Source organism: Bidens hawaiensis, unplaced genomic scaffold (genome assembly GCF_021521415.1).
Source record: "Bidens hawaiensis isolate Kalapana, Puna unplaced genomic scaffold, B.hawaiensis_p1.1 tig00012468_1, whole genome shotgun sequence".
Lineage (NCBI taxonomy): Eukaryota > Viridiplantae > Streptophyta > Magnoliopsida > Asterales > Asteraceae > Bidens > Bidens hawaiensis.
Genome location: NW_027492018.1, coordinates 129,988 through 150,784, shown reverse-complemented (window position 1 = coordinate 150,784; position 20,797 = coordinate 129,988). Strand labels below are relative to the sequence as shown.

The following is a 20,797-nucleotide window of genomic DNA, read 5'->3' as shown; positions in this document are numbered from 1 at the left end:
AAAATAAAAAAATATTTTTAAAATTTTGTTTTAGCCATTATTCTTATATTTTCTTATATTTCACTCAAAAAAAATAAAAAAATAATAAAAAAAACCCGCTGTAATGCACATACGTATTACTGTGTGATACCGTTGTATTACACATGTGTATTACTATGTATTTTTGAGTTTAATAGTGTTTTATTGCATATATTCAATATTTGTGTATTGTATATGTGTAGTAGTGTTGTATTATATGGAAAAAAAATAATAATAAAATAAAAGTCGATGTGGTACACATGTGTGTTAATGTTGTATTACACATACGTACTAATGTGTATTCGATGTGTGTATTAGTCTTATATTGCATATATACAATAGTGTGTATCAAATATGTGCAATAGTGTTGTATTCTATGCAATACAAACACTTTTGCATATATTGTTGGGACTTATATTTTAGACCGACGCATCGAATTATTATAATTATGGGTGAAAAATAATTAATATTTTTGGTCTCAACCAAGGGTGGATGGATTGAATACCAAGACATGCTAGACTAGTATAAATAGATGTATTTGCTAATTTGTCTAGAAATGAGTGTATTGTGTATTGTGTGAGATCTAGGGTTTATCTCTTTAAGTGAGCCGCCGCCTCCAGGATGAGCTCTCTTGGAGGTGGCTGATCTTTATTGTATGTCTGAGTGCTATGTATGATAATCTTTTGATAAATGAAATCATACTGCCACTTCTTTATCTTTATGTTTCGATTGCATATATTCATCCAGTTTATTGTTCATTGTAATCGATTCAGACTCTCTTCCAAACACCACTCATCCGTCCAAAACCCACTCTCAAGAGCGAATACGATTCGATCCTTGCTCAGATCCGAGCTCCACCGTTAATAACGACCATTATTCACGCTTCCGCACCGGGGCTCGGTTCTCACAATTGGTATCAGAGCGGGTCGCCGAATCATTCAGACTAACCGCTAAATCTGATTCACCTTGCTCTTGAATCCACCATGGACGTTAAACCGATGAGGTTTGTTGAAAAATTTTTAGGGTTTTGAAATTATTTGATGATTTGGGTAAAATTTATGTGGATTGATGTTTGGGTTGATGACTCGTTCGGAGATTCAACATCAATTTCATGTTTATTTGGTCATATCGGTCCAGATCTGATGTAACAGTGTTTTTAGCTCGTTTTGGGGTAAAACTGTTATTGAAGATGATTTTTAGATCTGTAACGGCTGTTGATAGATTGAAGATAGATGGTTGATATCGAGATGACTGGGATATTGCTACAACGATTAATTCAGATGAAGAAGCTTGGTTCTTGATCTGAAAATTAGGGTTTTATGTGCTTGAAATTGTTCTGATATGAGTGTGCTGCTTGAACAGTAAAGGGAATAATTGAAGAACATTGCTGCTGGTACAATCTGATATGTAGAAGTCAAGAATGAACAGGTACTAGGAGCAATCTAATCATTGTTTGTAGCAGCAGATGGAAGATGCAAAGGGAATATTCAAGCAGGTTCTGTATTGGAAATTCATTGATTGTTGATGCAGAAAAGAAGTCTGGATGTCTCGAGCTTGATAAGAATGGTCTCGAGTATGTAAAATGACAGTGTTGCTTCGGGCACAGCTTATCTCGAGCATATCTTATATCGAGCACATCAAGTTTGGATTCGAGCACATGAACCCCGAGCACATCCTGGTTTATCTTAGAATCTCTCTTTTGGTCTTGAGCACACTTTGTTTTACTTGAGCAAACCTTCTTCGAGCACACTTTGGCTTCTAAGCAATGCCCATGAAAAGAAGAAAAACACAAGTGTTTTCGAGCACACTTTTGCTTTTGAGCATGCTCAGGAAAAGAGAAAAAGACCAAGTAATTCGAGCAAGGTCTCAAGCATGGTCTTGAGCATGCTTGATGAAAGACTAAGTATTTCGAGCAAGGTCTCGAGCATGCTCGAGTAAAGACAGGAGCATGCTCGAGTAACGACAGAAAAATACAAGTGTTTTCTCGAGCAAGGTCCATGCTCGAGTAAAAAAAATTGAGCACGTTCGATTTAAAAAATAAATAAATAAAAATAAATAAATAAATAAAAAATAATTTTTGAGTGTGCTTGTGAAGGGATTTAAGGGACTTTGTCTTATGTGTGCTCGTGAACTAATAATCCATACTCGTGAATGAACTAAACTTGAGATTTTTGGTGCCGTTGACCGTTTGACCAAGTTGAGCTATATGGAAGATATATACCAAGGGTATTTTGGTAAATTTTATCCAATCATCAACAAGCAAAAGGAAATCAAAGCCTTATCAATTTTTCACAAACTTCATCAAAGAGCTTTACAAGAACAAGTGTTGACTACGCTTACGGATTTTATCCCTTATGAGTGTCAACCAACATAATGTTTTGTTTATCTTTGTTTATTACAAAATCAACAATCTTGATATGGATGGTCAAGGTTGTTTCACCCATACTTGATTTGAAGACACAATTTTCAAAGACAATTGCAACGAAATTGGGAGAGTAAAAATTCTTGAATTTCATTGCAAATTGCTTGCTTCAAATCAAGTGAAAAGACTCAAGTTAAGGAAAAGTTGATCAATAATCCAAGATTCTTTAGAGATGTTTCTTTGTTTGTATGGTACGATCGAGCATGATTTACAACTTTGAGAAAGGTTCTGAACCTTAAATGGTTGATTCTTCTAAGTGTTAAAGGCTTCGAGCAAGCTACACTTCATCTAGCAAGGGTATTCTTCTATCGAGCATGGATTGCCAATCGAGCAAACAGCTTGATCATACAGGTTTTAACCAAGTGTTACGAGCACAGGATGTTCGAGCACATGGGGACGAGCATGGATGCAATAAGAGGATGTCACGTGAATCAAAGCAAAGACTTCGAGCACAGTTCAGTTACCGAGCAAGATTTACATCAGAGCATGCTAAAGATTGCTGAATAAGAAAAGCTGAAGACATCAAAAAGAATGAGCTTGCTCGATGGACTTATTCGAGCAAAGCTTGAACAAGTCAAGAGGAACGAAGCTTACTCAAAGGGAATATGTATTCTTCGAAAGAGAATATATTCCAAGTAAAATATGCTCGAAGATACTCATCGAGCATACCTAGCAAAGGAAAGGTTTGAAGATGACTTACAAGGAAAGAAACGGATTTGAAGAATGGAAGATTATTTGCTAATCACATAGAGTTGAAATTCGATGGCATCGGTCTAAGGGGGAGATTGTTGGGACTTATATTTTAGACCGACGCATCGAATTATTATAATTATGGGTGAAAAATAATTAATATTTTTGGTCTCAACCAATGGTGGTGGATTGCATACCAAGACATGCTAAACTAGTATAAATAAATGCATTTGCTAATTTGTCTAGAAATGAGTGTATTGTGTATTGTGTGAGATCTAGGGTTTATCTCTTTAAGTGAGCCGCCGCATCCAGGATGAGCTCTCCTGGAGGTGGCTGATCTTTATTGTATGTCTGAGTGCTATGTATGATAATCTTTTGATAAATGAAATCATACTGCCACTTCTTTATCTTTATGTTTCGATTGCATATATTTGTTCATCAATCTATTGTTCATTGTAATCGATTCAGGCTCTCTCCCAAACACCACTCATCCGTCCAAAACCCACTCTCAAGAGCGAATACGATTCGATCCTTGCTTAGATCCGAGCTCCACCGTTAATAACGACCATTATTCACGCTTCCGCACCGGGGCTCGGTTCTCACATATATGCAATGCACACTATTACACATGCGCACTATACCGACGAGGTTACCGACAAGGTTTTTTTTTTTTTAACCAATAACAACATATAAGAATAATGGAAAAAAAAAGAAACTTCAAAAAAAAAAATTTAAGTTAAAAATAGTTTTTTAGGAGTTTTTAAGTTTTCTCTTTAAGAGGAGTTTTCACTAGATCCCACCCCTATATGTGTATATATATATATATATAATTTTGTAATAAATGACAGGTTATTAAATAAGATGTAAAATTAGTATGCATAATAATAATAATAATAATAATAACAACAATGAATTTGTCATTATACATAAATAAGCGTTAATACATTAATAAAAGTTACTATGCATAAATAAATTTTAGTTTGCACAAATAAAAGTTAGATGCATACTTAAAAGTTAGATACGTAATAAAGGTTAGATACATTAATAAAAGTTAGATAGTTAATAAATAAAGGTTAGAGTGTTAGTAGTCCCATAATTAGTAAAAGTTCATAATGAGATGTCTTTTATGTTTGTTTTGTTTATCATTATAATTATCTTTTTTTAATTATTATTAACGATGTGTTTACCTTGTTTACGTTTGATGTCTTATTACTTGGTTGATCTTCTGGATTAAGACATAAGCGAGTCGTGTTGATAATGTGCTATAATTTTAGCACTATTATAACAAGATTTAATGTGTAACTAAAGCTATGATTGTTGAAGCTTGGAAACACCAAAAGAGAGCAATAAACATATAAGAGCATTTCCAACCCATTCCTCAAAATTACGTGAGGGGGGTTTGTAAATTATAGGGTGGGGTTGTGAGTAAAGGAGAGAGAAAATTTATATGGGAAAGTTAAATTTAAGGTTTTACTGTAGATACTGTATAATTTTTTAATATTTTTTTAAAGTAGTTGTGAGTGAAAAAGAGAGAAAATATGATGATAAAGGTATAAAAATTATTATTTAATTAAACAGGAAAAAGAAAATACATTGTTTTTTAGTGTAATTATATGATATATATGGATATAGGGTATGGAACGTGCTGGGAATGCTCTAAGAGTATGATATATTTGGGATACTTTTTTTACTCTTACATTTACCTACTATATATTACTACAATATTTAACTATTTGGGGGACATGGTCATATAATTGACATTGAAAATGTGTACATCCAAAAGTGTGTAATAACACTCAAGATCTTTTGATGAATGGTAACAAACACGTGATTTTAACTTGTATATAAATTAAAATTTGTCAGCTGAAAACACATTTTACTGATAATACACAACTTAAAATGCTACTTTGATATCATCAAATTCAAAATGAAATCCATACCAAAACTATAAAAGCAATTTCGTGGTAAATAAGGCTTTAAGTCACATGTTATACCTTACATTACAGCATGAAGTTTGTTGACCTTTATTAATATTTTCCTTTTCCCCCAAATAACCAAACTTCCTTTCAATTCCATCATCTTAAACAAAATCAACCCCACAAACACACACACTGAAGCCGACACTTTTAACACACGCATTTGTCAATTGATCAAACACCCACATCGATTTGATCGAATCTAGTGTCATGGGTTTGTTTAAAAATTGAATCTTTACTAACCCATTGATAATTATGCGCCGGCGAGCCGCCGATTACAGGCGGCGGGTCCGGAGGAAGCTTTCAATTTGGATCTGGTTGTTTCTTGGCTTCTTCTCTCTCGCTGGCTTTCTCCTTATTGTTCTTCACCATCATTTCCAAGATCAAAGTCAAGATCGCCTTCAGCAGCAGCAACTATTGGTACGTATTTATTATTGGGTTTGTGTTTAAATTCATAATTATAATTATTTGTTATTTTGAATTTGAATATTTTAGGTGTTAACCGAAAAATCTGTTATGGTAGTTTGTCTTTTGTTCAAGTATCAAATGTTAAGTTGTTGTAGATTTTGGCTTGATATTTAAGAATAGTTAGAATAGAATGGATTCATATCAAACGTCGGGTAATTCAATGAAAGACGTATGTATGCTGCAAATAATAATGCATATTATGACATAGTTTTGTATGCATTACACAAATCATGGTTTTCTATGCCGCAGTATTTACCGAGCAGTGCATTTTCAACAAGTGACACTAGTAAAAAAAATTCATGGACCCGCCTAACTTGATTGTTTACAGGAGTATTGATATGTTTCAAATGTTGAGTTACATATATATGCATAAATTCACTAAACTTCAAGTAAAAGATTGTCTATTCTTGATTATTACCAGTTGCTTTTTGTGGGGCTCTTTGCTCATCTTTATTCTTTTACTTTGGGCTCTATAATAACTTTAATACTATGCTGTCATTGCAAAACACGCGATTCATTTTTTCTACTTTCTAAAAGATATGCCCGTCGATGTAAGAATCAACTTCAGTTCAAAAACTAACATTTCACCGACCTTTTTCTTTATGTATGGGGACAAAGAGGTTAACATCTTATTAAGCTCATTTGTTTAATACAATTTATAAATTCATTTTCTAATTACTTTTTCATGTTGACTTTGATTTTTAGTTATGCAAGTTTCTACTTAGTAAATGAGACTCATATCTTGCCATATGTTATCAATTATATGCCGAGTCAGTAACGGTTATTTTTCCATTGCTATAAACATTACCTCATGGAATCAACTAAGTGATATTTAGGAATCGAGGTGTAAACAAGCCGAGCCCAATCTTGACTAGACCCGGGCTCAGAAAGTTTAACTTATGAGAGAACGAGTTTAAGCTCGGCTCGTGATTAGATTTTCAAACTCCGTGTGGCTCGTTTTTCATTTATTAATTATTTTATATGTATTTCAATTATAGTTTTTATATTACATAATGTATAGTATTGTATTATTTACGTATTATTATCAGAATTTATAAGATATATGTATATATTTATGTGTTTGTATGTGTATACATATTTATACTGTATTAAATAAAAGTTCTATAGATCATAGGCTCTTTAGCCGGCTCAAGCTTGATAAGTGAAATTCGGGCTTGGGCTCCTCTATTAAACAAGCATATTGGTTTGGTCTTATATTGTATCTAACCGGTTGAACCCCTAAATTGCTTTAAAACACATGAATTCCCTAAATTGCTTTATTAAATAAAGTTATGAGGTTATTGCTATAATATATCTTTTGTCATTATATTTACCATATTAATGATTTATAAATTCTAAAGGTTGTATAAAATAAGTATTTATAGTTTTTGTCATTTTTAAAATTTTGTCATTATATTTACTATTTCAGGATCGGAATGCTAGAAACATACAAGTTACTCACAACAAGTTGAATCTAACAAAGGAGATAAATAATGTCAACTCATACGCGCGACAACTACTAGAGCAAATGTCACTTGCAAAAGCTTATTTAGTCCTTGCAAAAGAACACAACCACCTCCATCTTGCTTGGCAGTTAACTTCCAAAATAAGAAGCTGTCAATCTTTGCTTTCAAAAGCCGCCATGCGTGCAGAACCCATCACACAACAAGAAGCTGAGCCCCTAATTATTAGCTTATCATCTCTTATTCTCAAATCACAAGATGCTCATTATGACCTTGCAACCACAATGATGACCATGAAATCTCACATTCAAGCTCTTGAAGAGCGTGCAAACGCAGCAACGGTTCAAACCGCGTTTTTTGGAAGTTTAGCAGCCGAATCGCTTCCCAAGAATCTTTGTTGCGTTAATGTTAAACTTGTGGCGGATTGGGTTACGAACGAAACCATTAAAGTGCTTGCGGATGAGAACAACAACTCTCCAAGATTGTTGGATAACAATCTTTATCATTTCTGCTTGTTTTCCGATAATTTGGTGGCGGTATCCGCTGTGGTCAACTCCACCGTATCAAACGCAGACCACCCAAAACAACTTGTGTTTCACATTGTCACGAATCGGGCCAACTATGCAGCAATGCAAGCATGGTTTGTTACTAATGACTTTAAAGGGTCAATGATTGAAATCCAAAAGGTTGAAGATTTAACTTGGTTGAATGCTTCTTACTCACCAGTGGTCAAAGATTCCAAAAAAGTTGACTTTTTTGGGTACCCGTTTGACCCGAGAATCCAAAAGTATGAATCTTTATTAAACCATCTTCGGTTTTACATCCCGGAAATCTACCCCCATCTTGAAAAGATCATTTTTCTTGACGATGACGTCATCGTTCAGAAAGATCTCACTCCTTTATTCTCGTTGGACCTTCACGGAAACGTTAACGGCGCGGTCGAAACGTGCCTCGAAGCGCATCACCGGTTGTATAAATATCTCAACTTTTCAAGCCCGGTTTTGAGCTCCAAGATTGATCCGCAAGGGTGCGGGTGGGCGTTCGGGTTAAACGTGTTTGATTTAGTGGCTTGGAGGAATGCTAATGTGACAAGTGTGTATCATTATTGGGAAGAACAGAATGTTGATGGGAGTTTATGGAAGTTAGGTACTTTGCCTGCTGGACTTCTGACCTTTTACGGGCGAACGGAGCCGCTAGACCGAAGGTGGCATGTGTTGGGACTCGGGTTCGATGTTAATATTGATAGTAGACTCATTGAGAGTGCAGCTGTGGTTCATTTCAATGGGAATATGAAACCATGGTTAAAGATTGGGATAGGGAGGTATAGGGCTTTATGGGAAAGATATGTTAACAAAAGCCATCCTTATGTTGTTGAGTGTGCTACAAGTTAAGAGGTTATTTATTGTTAGTGTAAAGGGAGAAATAGGAAATTTTGTTTTAAATGTTATTTATTTATATGTTACATACATTTGTTTTGATTTTGTTTAAGTTATATTGAGATGGAGGAGTGGTTTTTTATAGACAATTGGAGGAAATATAATTTGATTTTATCCCTATTGGGAAATTGGAGCAACTTTGTCAACAAGAGCTTGATTGTTCATTGGTCATGCTTGTTTTTGTCTGTTTATATAAGTTCATTTATTTACTTTGATAACAATTTGATTTTCACATTCTAAAACAGATAAGTATGTATTTTGTGATTTTCTTATTTCGAAACAGTCTGGTTATGCATTCAATTATAATTACTTATTATCATTATTACAATTTTTTATGATTCACTGATCAATATCATGATTTGATGATTGTGATTGGAGATGGTGTTCTGAATCTTGTATTTGACTTCATTTTTTCAACCATCTAATGTCTTTAGATTTTGATTTAGTTATTTTTGAATTGTTGGGCATTATGATGATGGTATTTTATACTTCAATTTGGATATGTACATAACCTTAAAATGAATGAACACGAACACATTTATTTTCTTAACAAACTAACAAGTACATAAAAAATCTATCTGTTTAAGGGTTCGTGTACTAATTCAGAATCAAAATCAAAGCCATTATCACTTCTATAACCTAACTTCAAATTTCAAATGACAAGCAAATGTAATAATTCAGAATCAAAATCAGAACCTTGCACAACATGGTTTGATGCTACAACATTGATTAGGCTCAACTGATAAATGAATAGTGTTGCCCTCAACATGACTTTCGGTCAAACTACCTCTCGAGCCCATTGACCATACAGTGTAAAACGTTTCTCCAGAGAACCCATTGTTACTTATATCAACTACTCGAAGCTGTTTCGCCAAAGAAATAGCAGATGAAAGTTGTTGAATAAATGCTGACGTTGAATTTGAATCGAGTGACTGGTCAACACACATATTTTCTTGTTCTGACTCGTCTTCACTATCAGCAGCAACCTCTAGCTCAAGCATATCTTGGTTGACTTCCTCATTTTTGTGTGGTTTGAGTTTGACCAAAGTGTCGTACTCGTCTTCAAGAGCGTTTTCTGATAAGTTAAGTTCCTCTAGAGACGTGTTTTTGGCTAACGAGTTTAGTATACCGAGTATGCCAACAAGTCCTAGCTGGCACTTGCTCAAATTAACGACTTTAATACAACAATTCGGGTTTTTCAGTAGTGATGACATGGCAACGCCACCCTGCATTTGAGATTCATTCTTCCTGTTAGAATCTTTTGGCAGGTCAATCCAACCCAACATGAGATGACCCATTTTGACCCACGTTAAAACTAGAGGTATCAATTTCTAACACCTCTAATTAAGCGGGTTGTGTTCAGGTTGACCTGCTTAATTAGGCGGGTCGTGTTGGGGTTGACATGTTTAAAACTTTAAATATAAAGATCATGCCGGGTTGACCCATTTATTAAACAGCTCGTGTTTGGGTTGACATTAAACGGGTTGTTTTTGGTTGACCTTTTCAATTATACGGGTCGTTTTTGGTTGACCTGTTTAATTATACGGGTCTTGTTCCGATTGGCATGTTTAAATTAAGCATGTTGTGTTCGAGTAAACAGGTCGTGTTTGGTTGACCTGTTTAATTATGTGGTCTTGTTCCGGTAAACATGTTTAATTAAACAAGTTGTACTCGGGTTGACCTGTATAATTAAACGGGTTGTGTGACAATAGGCCTGTTTAATTAAACGGGTCGTGTTCGAGTTGACCTGTTTAATTAAATGAGGCGCGTTGGCCTGTTTAGCCCGTTTAGTTAAACCGATCAACCCCCAAACTCGTTTAACCCATTTATTACAGCCAACCAACCTACTTAACAAGTTTACAACTTGATTACAGGCAGTTTGACTCATTCAGATAAACGGGTTAAAACGGGTCATGTTCAGATTACACGTTTCAAGTAAATATACCTCTTGCATGAGCGGGTTCCCTCCAATATTCAAATAAAGCAGACCACCGATCAAAGATTCATCTGTAGCAACTTTCATGATATAATTTGATGTAAGCAAACAATACGACAGATCAAGCTTCACAAGTTCACAATTCTCACTGTTCCATGACTCAGACAACTGTAGGGCCCGCTCCTATACAAACAACGAAACAAACCATATAAATAATATGGCAAACAAAAAAACATGTCAGTAACTATGCTAGAATTAAACGAGAAAGGAATAGTTTCTTACATTTCCAATATTTGTATCTCCAATCATCAAATGTGACAAGCAGGATGTTTTGATGAGATTACAAAGACTATCAATGGCATTTTTTGTTAGCTTTATGCCATTTAATCCTATTTGAGAAAAGCTGCATTTAAATTAAAACACAATTAAAAATTAATAAGTAATAATATACCCATGAAAACTTGCATAATATCGTATTTACCCAGCTAGAAAAACTGATCAAATATATGCATTTGGAATACTTAGAAGTTTCGTATTTACACATTTTCTACTTTTCTGAAGTTAAGTTTATAAGACGACCATTATACCCTTGTATCCTGATGCAAGTTTTGTTTTTTAAAAAAAAAAGGTATAAATGTCATAAATTTGAAAATGGGTGTAATGATATTATGAAAATATACAAGTTCAAATACTTAAAATTTCATATTTACCCATTCTCTTAAATACAAATTACAATATGACCATTATACCCTTCTTTGTCTCGCTATCCATACTCTGGTATTCTAAAGCAAGTTTTAAAGGAAGTGTACAAAAGATATAAGGTTGAAAATGGGTGTATTGATTTATGAAAGAAAATATACAGGTTCGATGTAATTAAACTCATATTTACCCACTTTCTTAAGTACAATTTATAAAATGAGCAGTATGTCCTTATCCTTTCTCTTCATCCATACTGTTTTAAAAGAAGGGTATAAATGTCATAAATTTAAAAATGGGCATAATTAATATTATGATTTTTTATTTGGTAAATATGATATTATACCTTATGATGCAGATTTACTAAAGTACCCCTAAATTTAACAATAACAATGCAAACCTCTTTAGTGTTGCAAGTTTGTCCAACAGATTTACCATGGCATTTCCTGATATGGAGCTATTGTATCCTGTTAAAACGTTAAAACGTTTAAGGAATAATAATAATAATAACAATAATAATAATAATAATAATCAGATATTATCTTTGTCGTGTTTGTGTGCTTTTGTACCTATGAAAAGTTCTGAAAGAAGAGATTCAGAATTGAGCGAGTCGGTAACTTTTTGGATTGTCCGAGACGTAATGTTGCAGTTTTGTACATTTAAACTGTAAAGAGCTGCAAAACAAAACAGCACGCGTTATAATTATTATAGGCTTATAGCAAATACCTAAAAGTCGATAATATAAGTTATTATAAAATATAAATACCTGATTACCTTTACAATTCTGCAAGATTGTTGAAAGATAAGAAGCACATCCATCAGTCAAACGATTGTTAGAGATATTAACTACTTCCAAACGTGACAAAAGCACGGTACATTCACAAATCTGTATGTTAAAACAAGAAATAAGATTTAAAACAATTTTAGAAAAATTATAATAAGCAAATATAATACCTGAAAAAGGGCAGTTGGACCGTAACGGTTGCAATGCAAATCCAAAACCAAACCACCATACTTTTGACTTGAAGACAGAAACAAATGTTTAAGTTTTTCCATCGTTTCATTTCCTGAAAATTTATATACACATATAAAAATTACTATATTGCATAAAATAGCATATTGTGCCTAGAGGTGACAATGTCAACGCCTTTTAGTTTGAAGAAATCACACTTTCCGTCCTTGAACTAAGGAAATAAGAGAAATCATCATTTATGTTCATACGTTGTAACAGTTTATGCCCTTTTCAGAAACAGACGGTAGTTTTTTTCTATTCAGTCATGAGGGCAGTTTTGTAAATAAATGAATCAAAATAAATATTTTATTTAAAATAATATAAATATTATCAAAAATTTATTACCTAATAAATTGTGGGAAAGATTTAGTGCAGCAATTGTCTTGTGCAAATGCAATGAGGTTAGTAACGGTGCTGCGGATATATCTTCCAATTCACAATCAGAGACATCAATCTCATCCTCTGATACCTAGTAATAATAATAAGAAAATGCTATGAAGAAGTAAACCAGTAATTATTTACAAATTCAAATTTCACAATATGTTTATTATTACCTCTAAACTATACAGCTTCTTGAGCAATTTTAAGTTGGGAGATTGAGAAAGATCTTTACAACAATCGACATAAAGCTTTACCAAGCGCTTCGGTACCCAACCTATAATAACATTCATTAAATTGCACATATTTTTTCAGAAATATTTATGATGTAATAACAAAGCACATACGATCAATAGAAACTTCAATCCAGCATTTTCCACTAATATAATCTTTTGGTGTATATAATGAATCCAAGGATTGTAAAACATCTCCTCCACATTTGAAATGTTGAATGATTGGCAAAAGACCTTCAAACATGAAGAATTTATTGAAAACAAATGGCTTCTAATATTAAATAAAAGAAAATATTATTTAAGAGCATACCTCTGGACCTGTTCTCCTTAACAAGTTTCAGAAAGTATAAGCACGCGACTTCGACCTTCATAGGTTCCATGTTTATCTTATCACCAAATTTACACGAGCCCGGTTGTATATGTACAAAGTCATCCTCAACTTTGAATATAAGATGTTTCTGCAGGTAAACAAAAACATTTTTTTTAATTTTAATAAGCACATAGTTTAACAAGTATTCAGCAAATTGATTCTAAAATCTAATCCTAAAGTGAACAAATCAAGAATGCTCAAAAACTTATTTGAGCTCATTTAGTGAACAAGCTTGTTATTTATAAAGATATTAAATATTTAATACATAAAAAAATATATTTTGACATTTAAATTATAAAAAAGTTACTAAATAATATATTATTTATATGCATAATATTATAATAACATAAGATATAAGGAATTATATAGGGAGAGGTTCATTACAGAAGACTAAACTATTGCGAAAACAAAAAGAACAAACTTAAATTGTTGAATTTTTCTATCAATGATTATTATTTAGAAAACTTTTATTTTTTACATACAAATTTTTATCTAAATTGAATTATAATTTTTTGTTATTTTTTTCACTTCTTGTGAAGGAACAGGTATGTGTAGGTTCTATAAATAAACGAATTTTGTTTATGTATTTTTTAAAATGCTAAAAGAGACAAATAAACATTAAACTTAAAACATATTTGTATTTGAAAACTGAAAAATAAAAAAAGAACTTTTCTTTTTTGTTTTTCTGTTCTCACAATAAAGTGTGTTTTGCGTAGAACTCTCCCTTTTTATCCCCCGTATTATGGGGATTGTTTACATTATTCGTTTTCTAATATTTATCTATTTTTTTGGATTTTAATTTTATTTATTGTAAGAAAGTTAATAATATACTTAGGGTTTTATGATAAAAGGGTTTCACAAATAAATGAGATGTTATAACCCGATTTAAAAGCTATCTGAGTTTGGTGAGATCCATGACCCGCTTATTTTTATTACTATAAAACTGTTTCTTAATTATGTATAATATCTTTTAAAAAAATAGGATATTATTTTTTAGTATATCATTATTTTATAGGATTTTCATATCAAATATTTGGTGAGATTAATTTTAAATTTAATGAGATGTTATAACCCGTTTAAGGGCTATCTGGGTTCGGTGAGACCCATACCCATGAATTTGGGTCAAATGCATGAGAAGCCTCCATTTACAAATAAAGCAATCTGGTGATTGTTTTGAGAGATTGAAGGGAGCAACCAGAGAGCTTTTAAAGGTTTCGTTTATATATATTTAAGATATAATAATTAAGTATTTAACAAATAATAAACTAATATATACTCACACAATATTCGTCTTCACAAGCATCAAAAATGGGACCAGAATGACCATTTTTTAGACAAATATTTTCAGAAACACCACTGGAAGTATTAACGGGTTCATGTGGACTCCTGCCTTTATGGGAACAAGCACTTTCTTCCAGATGTATTGGAGGAGTGCAATCACTATCTGCATCCTGAAAAGTGTCCGCCGAAACTACTTATTATTAACCAACAATATAAGAACGGGTCGGGTCGACTTAAGATAAATCAAAACGTGTGTTACCTGATGTTCATGAATATGAATGTTCAGACTCTGTCTACTCTTAACTGTAATCAAACAAAAGACAGTATTTGTTGACTCAAATTGATATAAATATTAATCAGTAAAGGCCACAATTTCGGCCCATTTTGGGATACATTTATGATGCAACTGTATGCATAAAAACCTTCATAATGGCCTTTATTGTTAGGTGAGATTATTTTTTGTGATGATATTGTTTTTGTATTCATATTTAACATATTGTTTTATTTATGACTAAAAATGAGGATTAAAACTACCTGTTGATTTAAGGGGGTTAATGAAACTGAAATAAGTTATGTATGACTGAAATAACCGGCATGACCGAACCCAGCCCAAAACAGATGGTTTGATTTATGTTTTAACAAAAACAGAATCTCTAAGGTTTCAGTTTTGCATGTTTCAAAAACCAAACCGTATCGAAAAAACCAACTTTTGTTATTGAATTTATGTATTTTTTTAATGTTAAGTAATTTATAAAAACAAATGGTGTAGCCCACACATGTAACAATCAATTCATTAATTTGGGCAAATGGCAAAACCAAAACTGAACGGTGTTCAGAAACCTAAGACCTAAATTTTCGATATTTGGTTCGGTTTGAGCCCAAAGCCAACCCATATGTTAGTTAACCCCCCCCCACACACACACACGCAACACATGCCCCTCAGTCCTCATATACATATAATGCAACTCACATTCATTAGAAGCGGAACCATCAACATGTTGCTTATTATCATCATCTTCTTCATCATCAGAAAGAACAAGACGACCTCGTTTCCGGCTAACTGTCTGACTAGGCACGCTTGTGGCTGAAGCTTCTAGAGACTTTGTAGAAGTAGAATGTTTTCTTCCTTTTGATTTGGTAACGAGTGAGGCCAATGGGACGTCGTCAGATGCTGACAAATCATTTTCATGCATTTTGGATACGTAAGATTTTGGTGATGAATCTTCCCCATCTGTATCAGTCTCAGAGCAGCTTTCTCGTTGTTCAAGGTTGTTGGTTGAGTTTAACTGCTTTAACTTATCTATTTTTGACTGCAACCTCCTACAAAATACTCATTTGAAATAAGTTTACAAATCTTAAAGGTATCTCCAACATATATACTAAAAGTTTACACAGATTTGGAGTTAAAAAACCAATTGTTTTGGAATAGGCTTAATCTAAACTACTGTGACATTAAATTTTCTTTGCAATGGTAATTTAAATTAAATTAGATCTGTTAAAAAAGTAATTTAATTAATTAATAAAATCAGTTTATTTGGTTAAAATATTAAAGTTCATTTACAGAATTAAACTAAATTATATTAATAATATCAAACTGAATTAGATTCCACTACATATCTCATATCAAAATATTTAACAACAATAAAAACTTATTCATAACAATTATAATGTATATTAAATATACTAAAAAATCATACACAATGCTAGTTTCATCTTAATGTATATACATGCATATATGATATTGCTTGTTTTTTAAGTTAAACATTCAGCTATAATCTGAAACAACATGAAAAATTGTAATGGTATAAACTAAAAGCAAATTAACCAAAAGGGTTAATTTAGAATGTCAAAAGTTTTAGTGTAATGAAAGAATGAATAGTAAAACCAATTCTGGTGTAATTTGCAAACTTACTATTCATTCCACCAAAATAAAATATAATGTTTAGTGTGATCCGAAGAGAGACTTTTGAACTTTTATATGAAAATCTTTTATCAAATAATCAAATTTTGAAAAGTTTGATTAGTGTTACATTACCTAGCCTCTTCATGATTATCAAATCTGATCATGTGACTATAATGCATATTTTCTAGTGCAGACAGTTGAACAGAGTGTAGGTTAGCTTCACGAGCGATTCTGCAACAAAGAAAACAATATCAAAACACTAATTTGAATGTGCATTTTTATTAACATTTTTATCAATGAAAATAATAATAACAAATTAACAATGCTTGCCTGTAGCCTTCACTAAATGCCTCCAAAGCATCTGACCATTTACCAACTGAATCCAGAACATCTCCAAGATTGATCTTTGCTAATGCTTGCCCCTATAATAACCAATTATTCTTAAGTAAAAAAATCCAAAGAGTGTAAAAATAAACGAGAATCAAATTACCAAAAACATAAGTATTAAGTTGCAAGCAAAAATACCTCCATGTTACCAATTGACTTGTACGTCTCCCAGCTTTTCGTGTACCATTTTTTGGCCTTGTTGAAGTTTCGAAGCTTTTGATACGATTCACCAATAACAAGATATGAATCACCTAACCTTTCTCTGTCGCAAAGTTCGTTTGCTATTTTTTTCTTCCTTTTGGCAAACTCACAATGCTATTAGAAAAAATTAAGTTTAATTGCATAAAAATAATATAACTAAAAGTGAAACAATCGAAGTACTTTCGAAACAATACCTTCTTCCATGCAAAAATGATGCTTGATTTCTCAATAAGGAGATCAAGAGATGCATTTTGTTGCAACAAACACTTCCTTTCACCCGAAGTACCTCGAGCCACAACCATATTTCTCACCAATTTGTTAAAGTTCTGCTCTTCTTTCTTCATATCCTCCATCACTTTAGTTGCTTCTTTCACAACTTCTATATTCTCCTTCACATGATTAACCAAAGCATACTCGTCATCCATACGTTTTGCCAAATTCATCGCCTTTTCATAGCAAAGAATCGCATCTTGGTAATTCTGCACCCTATAATGCAACTCACCAAGGTTTATGTACCCTTTTGCCTCTCCTTGAATATGACCAATATTATTACATATCACAATATCTTTCTCAATGTGAACTCTAGCTTTATCCCATTTCCTTAATTCCATGTAAACACTACCAAGATTATTATGAAGTCTAGTGCGCGCGTCATCGTTTTCAACCACTTCTTCTTCATCACATATTTTTAAGCCCTTTAAGAGCATCTTTTTGGCTTCTTCTAAGTTGTCAAGATCCATTTCAACCATTCCTATATTGTTGTGTGCGTCGACGTATTCCTTTAGAAACGTAAGCTTGTTTGATTTTATCAGAGTGTGGGCAAGCTTCATAGCGGAAATGAAATACTTTTTGGCGTTTCTAAGAGAGGTTTGATCGTTTCCGGATTTTAAATACATTTCATGGTATGTTCGACCAAGTTGTGTACTTGCTCGTTGCTGCTCAACCAAGTCATTCGCATCCTTTGCCAGATCTAAATGTCGTTTCTGTCAAAAAAAAATTAACATGAGATGATACATTTGAGAAAACACGTTTTTAGACAGAACAAGTCTTTAAAAGAAATTTAAGTTTGTGTTTGGGATTGCTTGTTTAAGTGAAAAAGGACATTTGTTAAAAGGACTTATTAACTTATGAATTTTTTAAAAGAAGTTTTTAAAAAAAATGTTTGGATTAGCTTATGTGTTGGGGAAAACCAAAATGACTAAAAAGGACCCCCTTTTTTAAAAGGAGTGTAATGGGTTTTAAGGGTTATAGTTATAGGTGTGTAATAGGTAAATCAAACCCCTTTAAGTTAATAAGTTGCAAATTCCTAACTTTTCAAAACCCCTTTATTTTGCCTTCTCCATAAGTTAAAATTCATAAGGCCTTATGGTTTGCCAAACACCTTATCCACCTTCTTAACTTTTCAAAAAGTTTTATAAGTTGATGAAAATAAGGAATCCCAAACACCTAAAGCTCCAAATGCAAACAATCTATTTCATAATCTATATATAACCAGAAGCTGCATAACTATCATCTATGTTACATATAAACCTATTTATCAAGTAAACCTTTAACAATGTATTCATTTCGTATAAACCTCCTAAGAACCACCCTAATTTTGACCAGTTAGACCCTTCCAATTTAACTCGAAGTAACAATAGTTGTTAACAGAAGCTGCCTATACGCTACGTAGCAACAGCGATGAAATATGCACATATAAATTAGAGAGGGTTGATTATTAATATGAGTAAACCTGGTAAATTAGGGCATCTTGGAAATGATGGAGACGAAGGTAAACTTCACCGAGGGACTGGCAGGTGGGGAGCAGATGCTTCTCGGGCAAATGCTTGACGGAGACCTCGTAATCGAGTCGAAACCATTTGAGGGCGTGGACGTATTCGCCTCGGTTCTTGAACATGTCTCCGATGGCGTTCGCCCACCGTGCTTCTTCCTGCCGGTTACCTTCTTCGGACGCCTTCTTGTAGGCTCGCTTAGCTGCTGCAATCAACTGCCCCTCATCTCTCTCCATTCCGTCTGGGGGGTTTGGGGGTTAATCTCTTCTTTTATACCTTTTTTTCTTTTTCTCTTTCAGTTTTCCCGCCAAAAACATAATAATAAAAACAACAAAAATGATGACCTTTTTTCACTGCTATTAACCATCACATAAGTTATAAGTTAAGTTACTAGCTTATTATTTATACATCCATCCATAAAACCTAACTTTCTCAAACACCTTATAACTTATAAGTTATAAGCTATAAGCAGGTAAAATACATAAATCCGACAGACCTAGTACATATTAATAAAATTTTTAATTTAATGTATTATTTTTACATATATGGTAAGTTCAATAAAAACCATTAGGCTTCTTGTTGCGAGACATAAAAGCAGGCTGCAAAGTTGATGTGGCCAAAGCTTAACGTTTGCTACACCGCGTCAAGATGTTTTGAGACTTTTGTTAGCCAGGTGACGCGGAAATGGTGGGCCATGTGGTTTAAACGACCATATGGTCGTTGGCCCGTTGCTATTTAAGAAGGATAAATTTATTTTAAAACTTTTATACATGTATATACCTCGATCATAGGGCATTCTCGGTCAGTTTAACATCCATATCCATATAATTATACCAAAAATCACTATTTTTTCTCTCTTTTATGTTCAATTAAAAAATATCTTTTTATATCTTTTCTCTAGTTACAACCAATTTCATAAAATATTAAAAAGTTATAAAGTGTGAATAGTGTAACCTCGAATTAACTTTCTCATATAACAATTTCTCTCTCATATACTCACAACCACTCATAAACAATGTTTTTATAACCGGATCAGACGACAAACCGGCCACATTATTGGTTCACTGGTCAGACCAGTCAAACCGGAATTAAGAACCGTATTACCTCATAAATAATTTTATAAACCATTTTTAAACTTCCATATATGTTTGTAATTTCAGTTATATTATAGTATAGAAAAAGAACCCTTAATAAGTAAAACAAACTGAAGAAAATATAAAACATATAAATAATTTAATAATCAATTAAATGTATATAAACAATAGATTAATAATGCACACTGTCATTTGTAATTGAGCAGTTTTAATGACATACTCAACTTGATTTTCTTTTTTTACGCTCCTTGCTTCAAACGTTTTTCTCCTTTCATTTTCTATTTTTCTCTTCTTTTTGATATCTTTCAATGAAGTAATATCATCATCATCATTCACTATAGAATGGAACAGTTTAAGTCGGCATTTACAGGAATGAAGTATGAAGAGCCTACCCATGCCCAGCAGTGTCAACAAGGCCCAACAACAAGAGACCAAATAGCCCAAACGTTCTAGAAGCTTGCTTGGAGGGAAACGATTTGCAAGGGAAACCACAGGCTGCACGTCTGATCCAGTGGGTGGCCCAAAGCACGCATGTCCTGGGATATGAGGCAGGAACCAGGAGGTAAACATCTGCGAGTTCGTCGGACCAAAGGAAAGCAGAATGGACCGAAGGGCCCGGATAATGTTGATAAACCCGATAGATAATATGTATAAACACCCTCCTCTATAAAAGGAGAAGAGAAGAACAATGCAATTCATTCACACATAAGAAACTACACTCTTTACTTATTCTTATATATCAACCGATCTCCATTCTCTCTTGACTGGTTAGGAACCTTACCCCTCGTTTGGAATAGGTTCCAACATTGGCGCCATCCGTGGGACGTCTTGATCACAGGTCTCGCTACATCATCGTAAAGAAGAATGGCTAATCAAAACCTAAACGACATACCACCTTTTCCTTCAAGTTCTGGGAAGAGTAATGTGATCAGTAAGACATGAGAAATAAGCACAACCCAACAAGAGCCAGACGTCCGACAAGAAGCCGACGGACCGGTTCTCACTGAAGACATAACGGGGCAAGAGGATGAAGGAAGAGAGTCACGAGACTAAGAAAACGA

At 33.3% G+C, this 20,797-nt stretch overlaps 2 protein-coding genes across 2 annotated transcripts; one reads left to right on the top strand and one right to left on the bottom strand.

Moving 5' to 3' along the window:
* The first annotated feature begins 5,358 nt into the window (after positions 1–5,358).
* Positions 5,359–8,483, top strand: LOC143541114 (hexosyltransferase GAUT11-like). The gene is made up of 2 exons (XM_077034018.1): positions 5,359–5,526; positions 7,004–8,483. Exons 1-2 carry the CDS (start codon positions 5,362–5,364, stop codon positions 8,426–8,428), a joined length of 1,590 nt encoding a protein of 529 aa, XP_076890133.1. The 5' UTR covers positions 5,359–5,361; the 3' UTR covers positions 8,429–8,483.
* Positions 8,484–9,162: 679 nt separating this feature from the next.
* Positions 9,163–18,878, bottom strand: LOC143541116 (protein TONSOKU-like). The gene is made up of 19 exons (XM_077034021.1): positions 18,603–18,878; positions 17,065–17,853; positions 16,808–16,984; positions 16,613–16,704; positions 16,415–16,513; positions 15,350–15,699; positions 14,639–14,682; positions 14,379–14,549; positions 13,039–13,186; positions 12,843–12,962; positions 12,672–12,772; positions 12,463–12,586; positions 12,060–12,172; positions 11,880–11,991; positions 11,675–11,779; positions 11,506–11,572; positions 10,692–10,812; positions 10,419–10,592; positions 9,163–9,699 (listed from the first exon to the last, which is right to left on the bottom strand). Exons 1-19 carry the CDS (start codon positions 18,876–18,878, stop codon positions 9,163–9,165), a joined length of 3,720 nt encoding a protein of 1,239 aa, XP_076890136.1.
* Positions 18,879–20,797: the final 1,919 nt, after the last annotated feature.

Excerpts from the sequence above, each read along its gene's own strand:
- LOC143541114 (XM_077034018.1), top strand. The coding sequence starts at position 5,362 with ATGCGCCGGCGAGCCGCCGATTACAGGCGGCGGGTCCGGAGGAAGCTT. Across the intron at positions 5,527-7,003 it reads TTCAGCAGCAGCAACTATTG|GATCGGAATGCTAGAAACAT; the intron begins GTACGTATTTAT and ends TTACTATTTCAG.
- LOC143541116 (XM_077034021.1), bottom strand. The coding sequence starts at position 18,878 with ATGGAGAGAGATGAGGGGCAGTTGATTGCAGCAGCTAAGCGAGCCTAC. Across the intron at positions 17,854-18,602 it reads AAGATGCCCTAATTTACCAG|AAACGACATTTAGATCTGGC; the intron begins GTTTACTCATAT and ends TTTTTTTGACAG. Across the intron at positions 16,514-16,612 it reads GCATTTAGTGAAGGCTACAG|AATCGCTCGTGAAGCTAACC; the intron begins GCAAGCATTGTT and ends TCTTTGTTGCAG.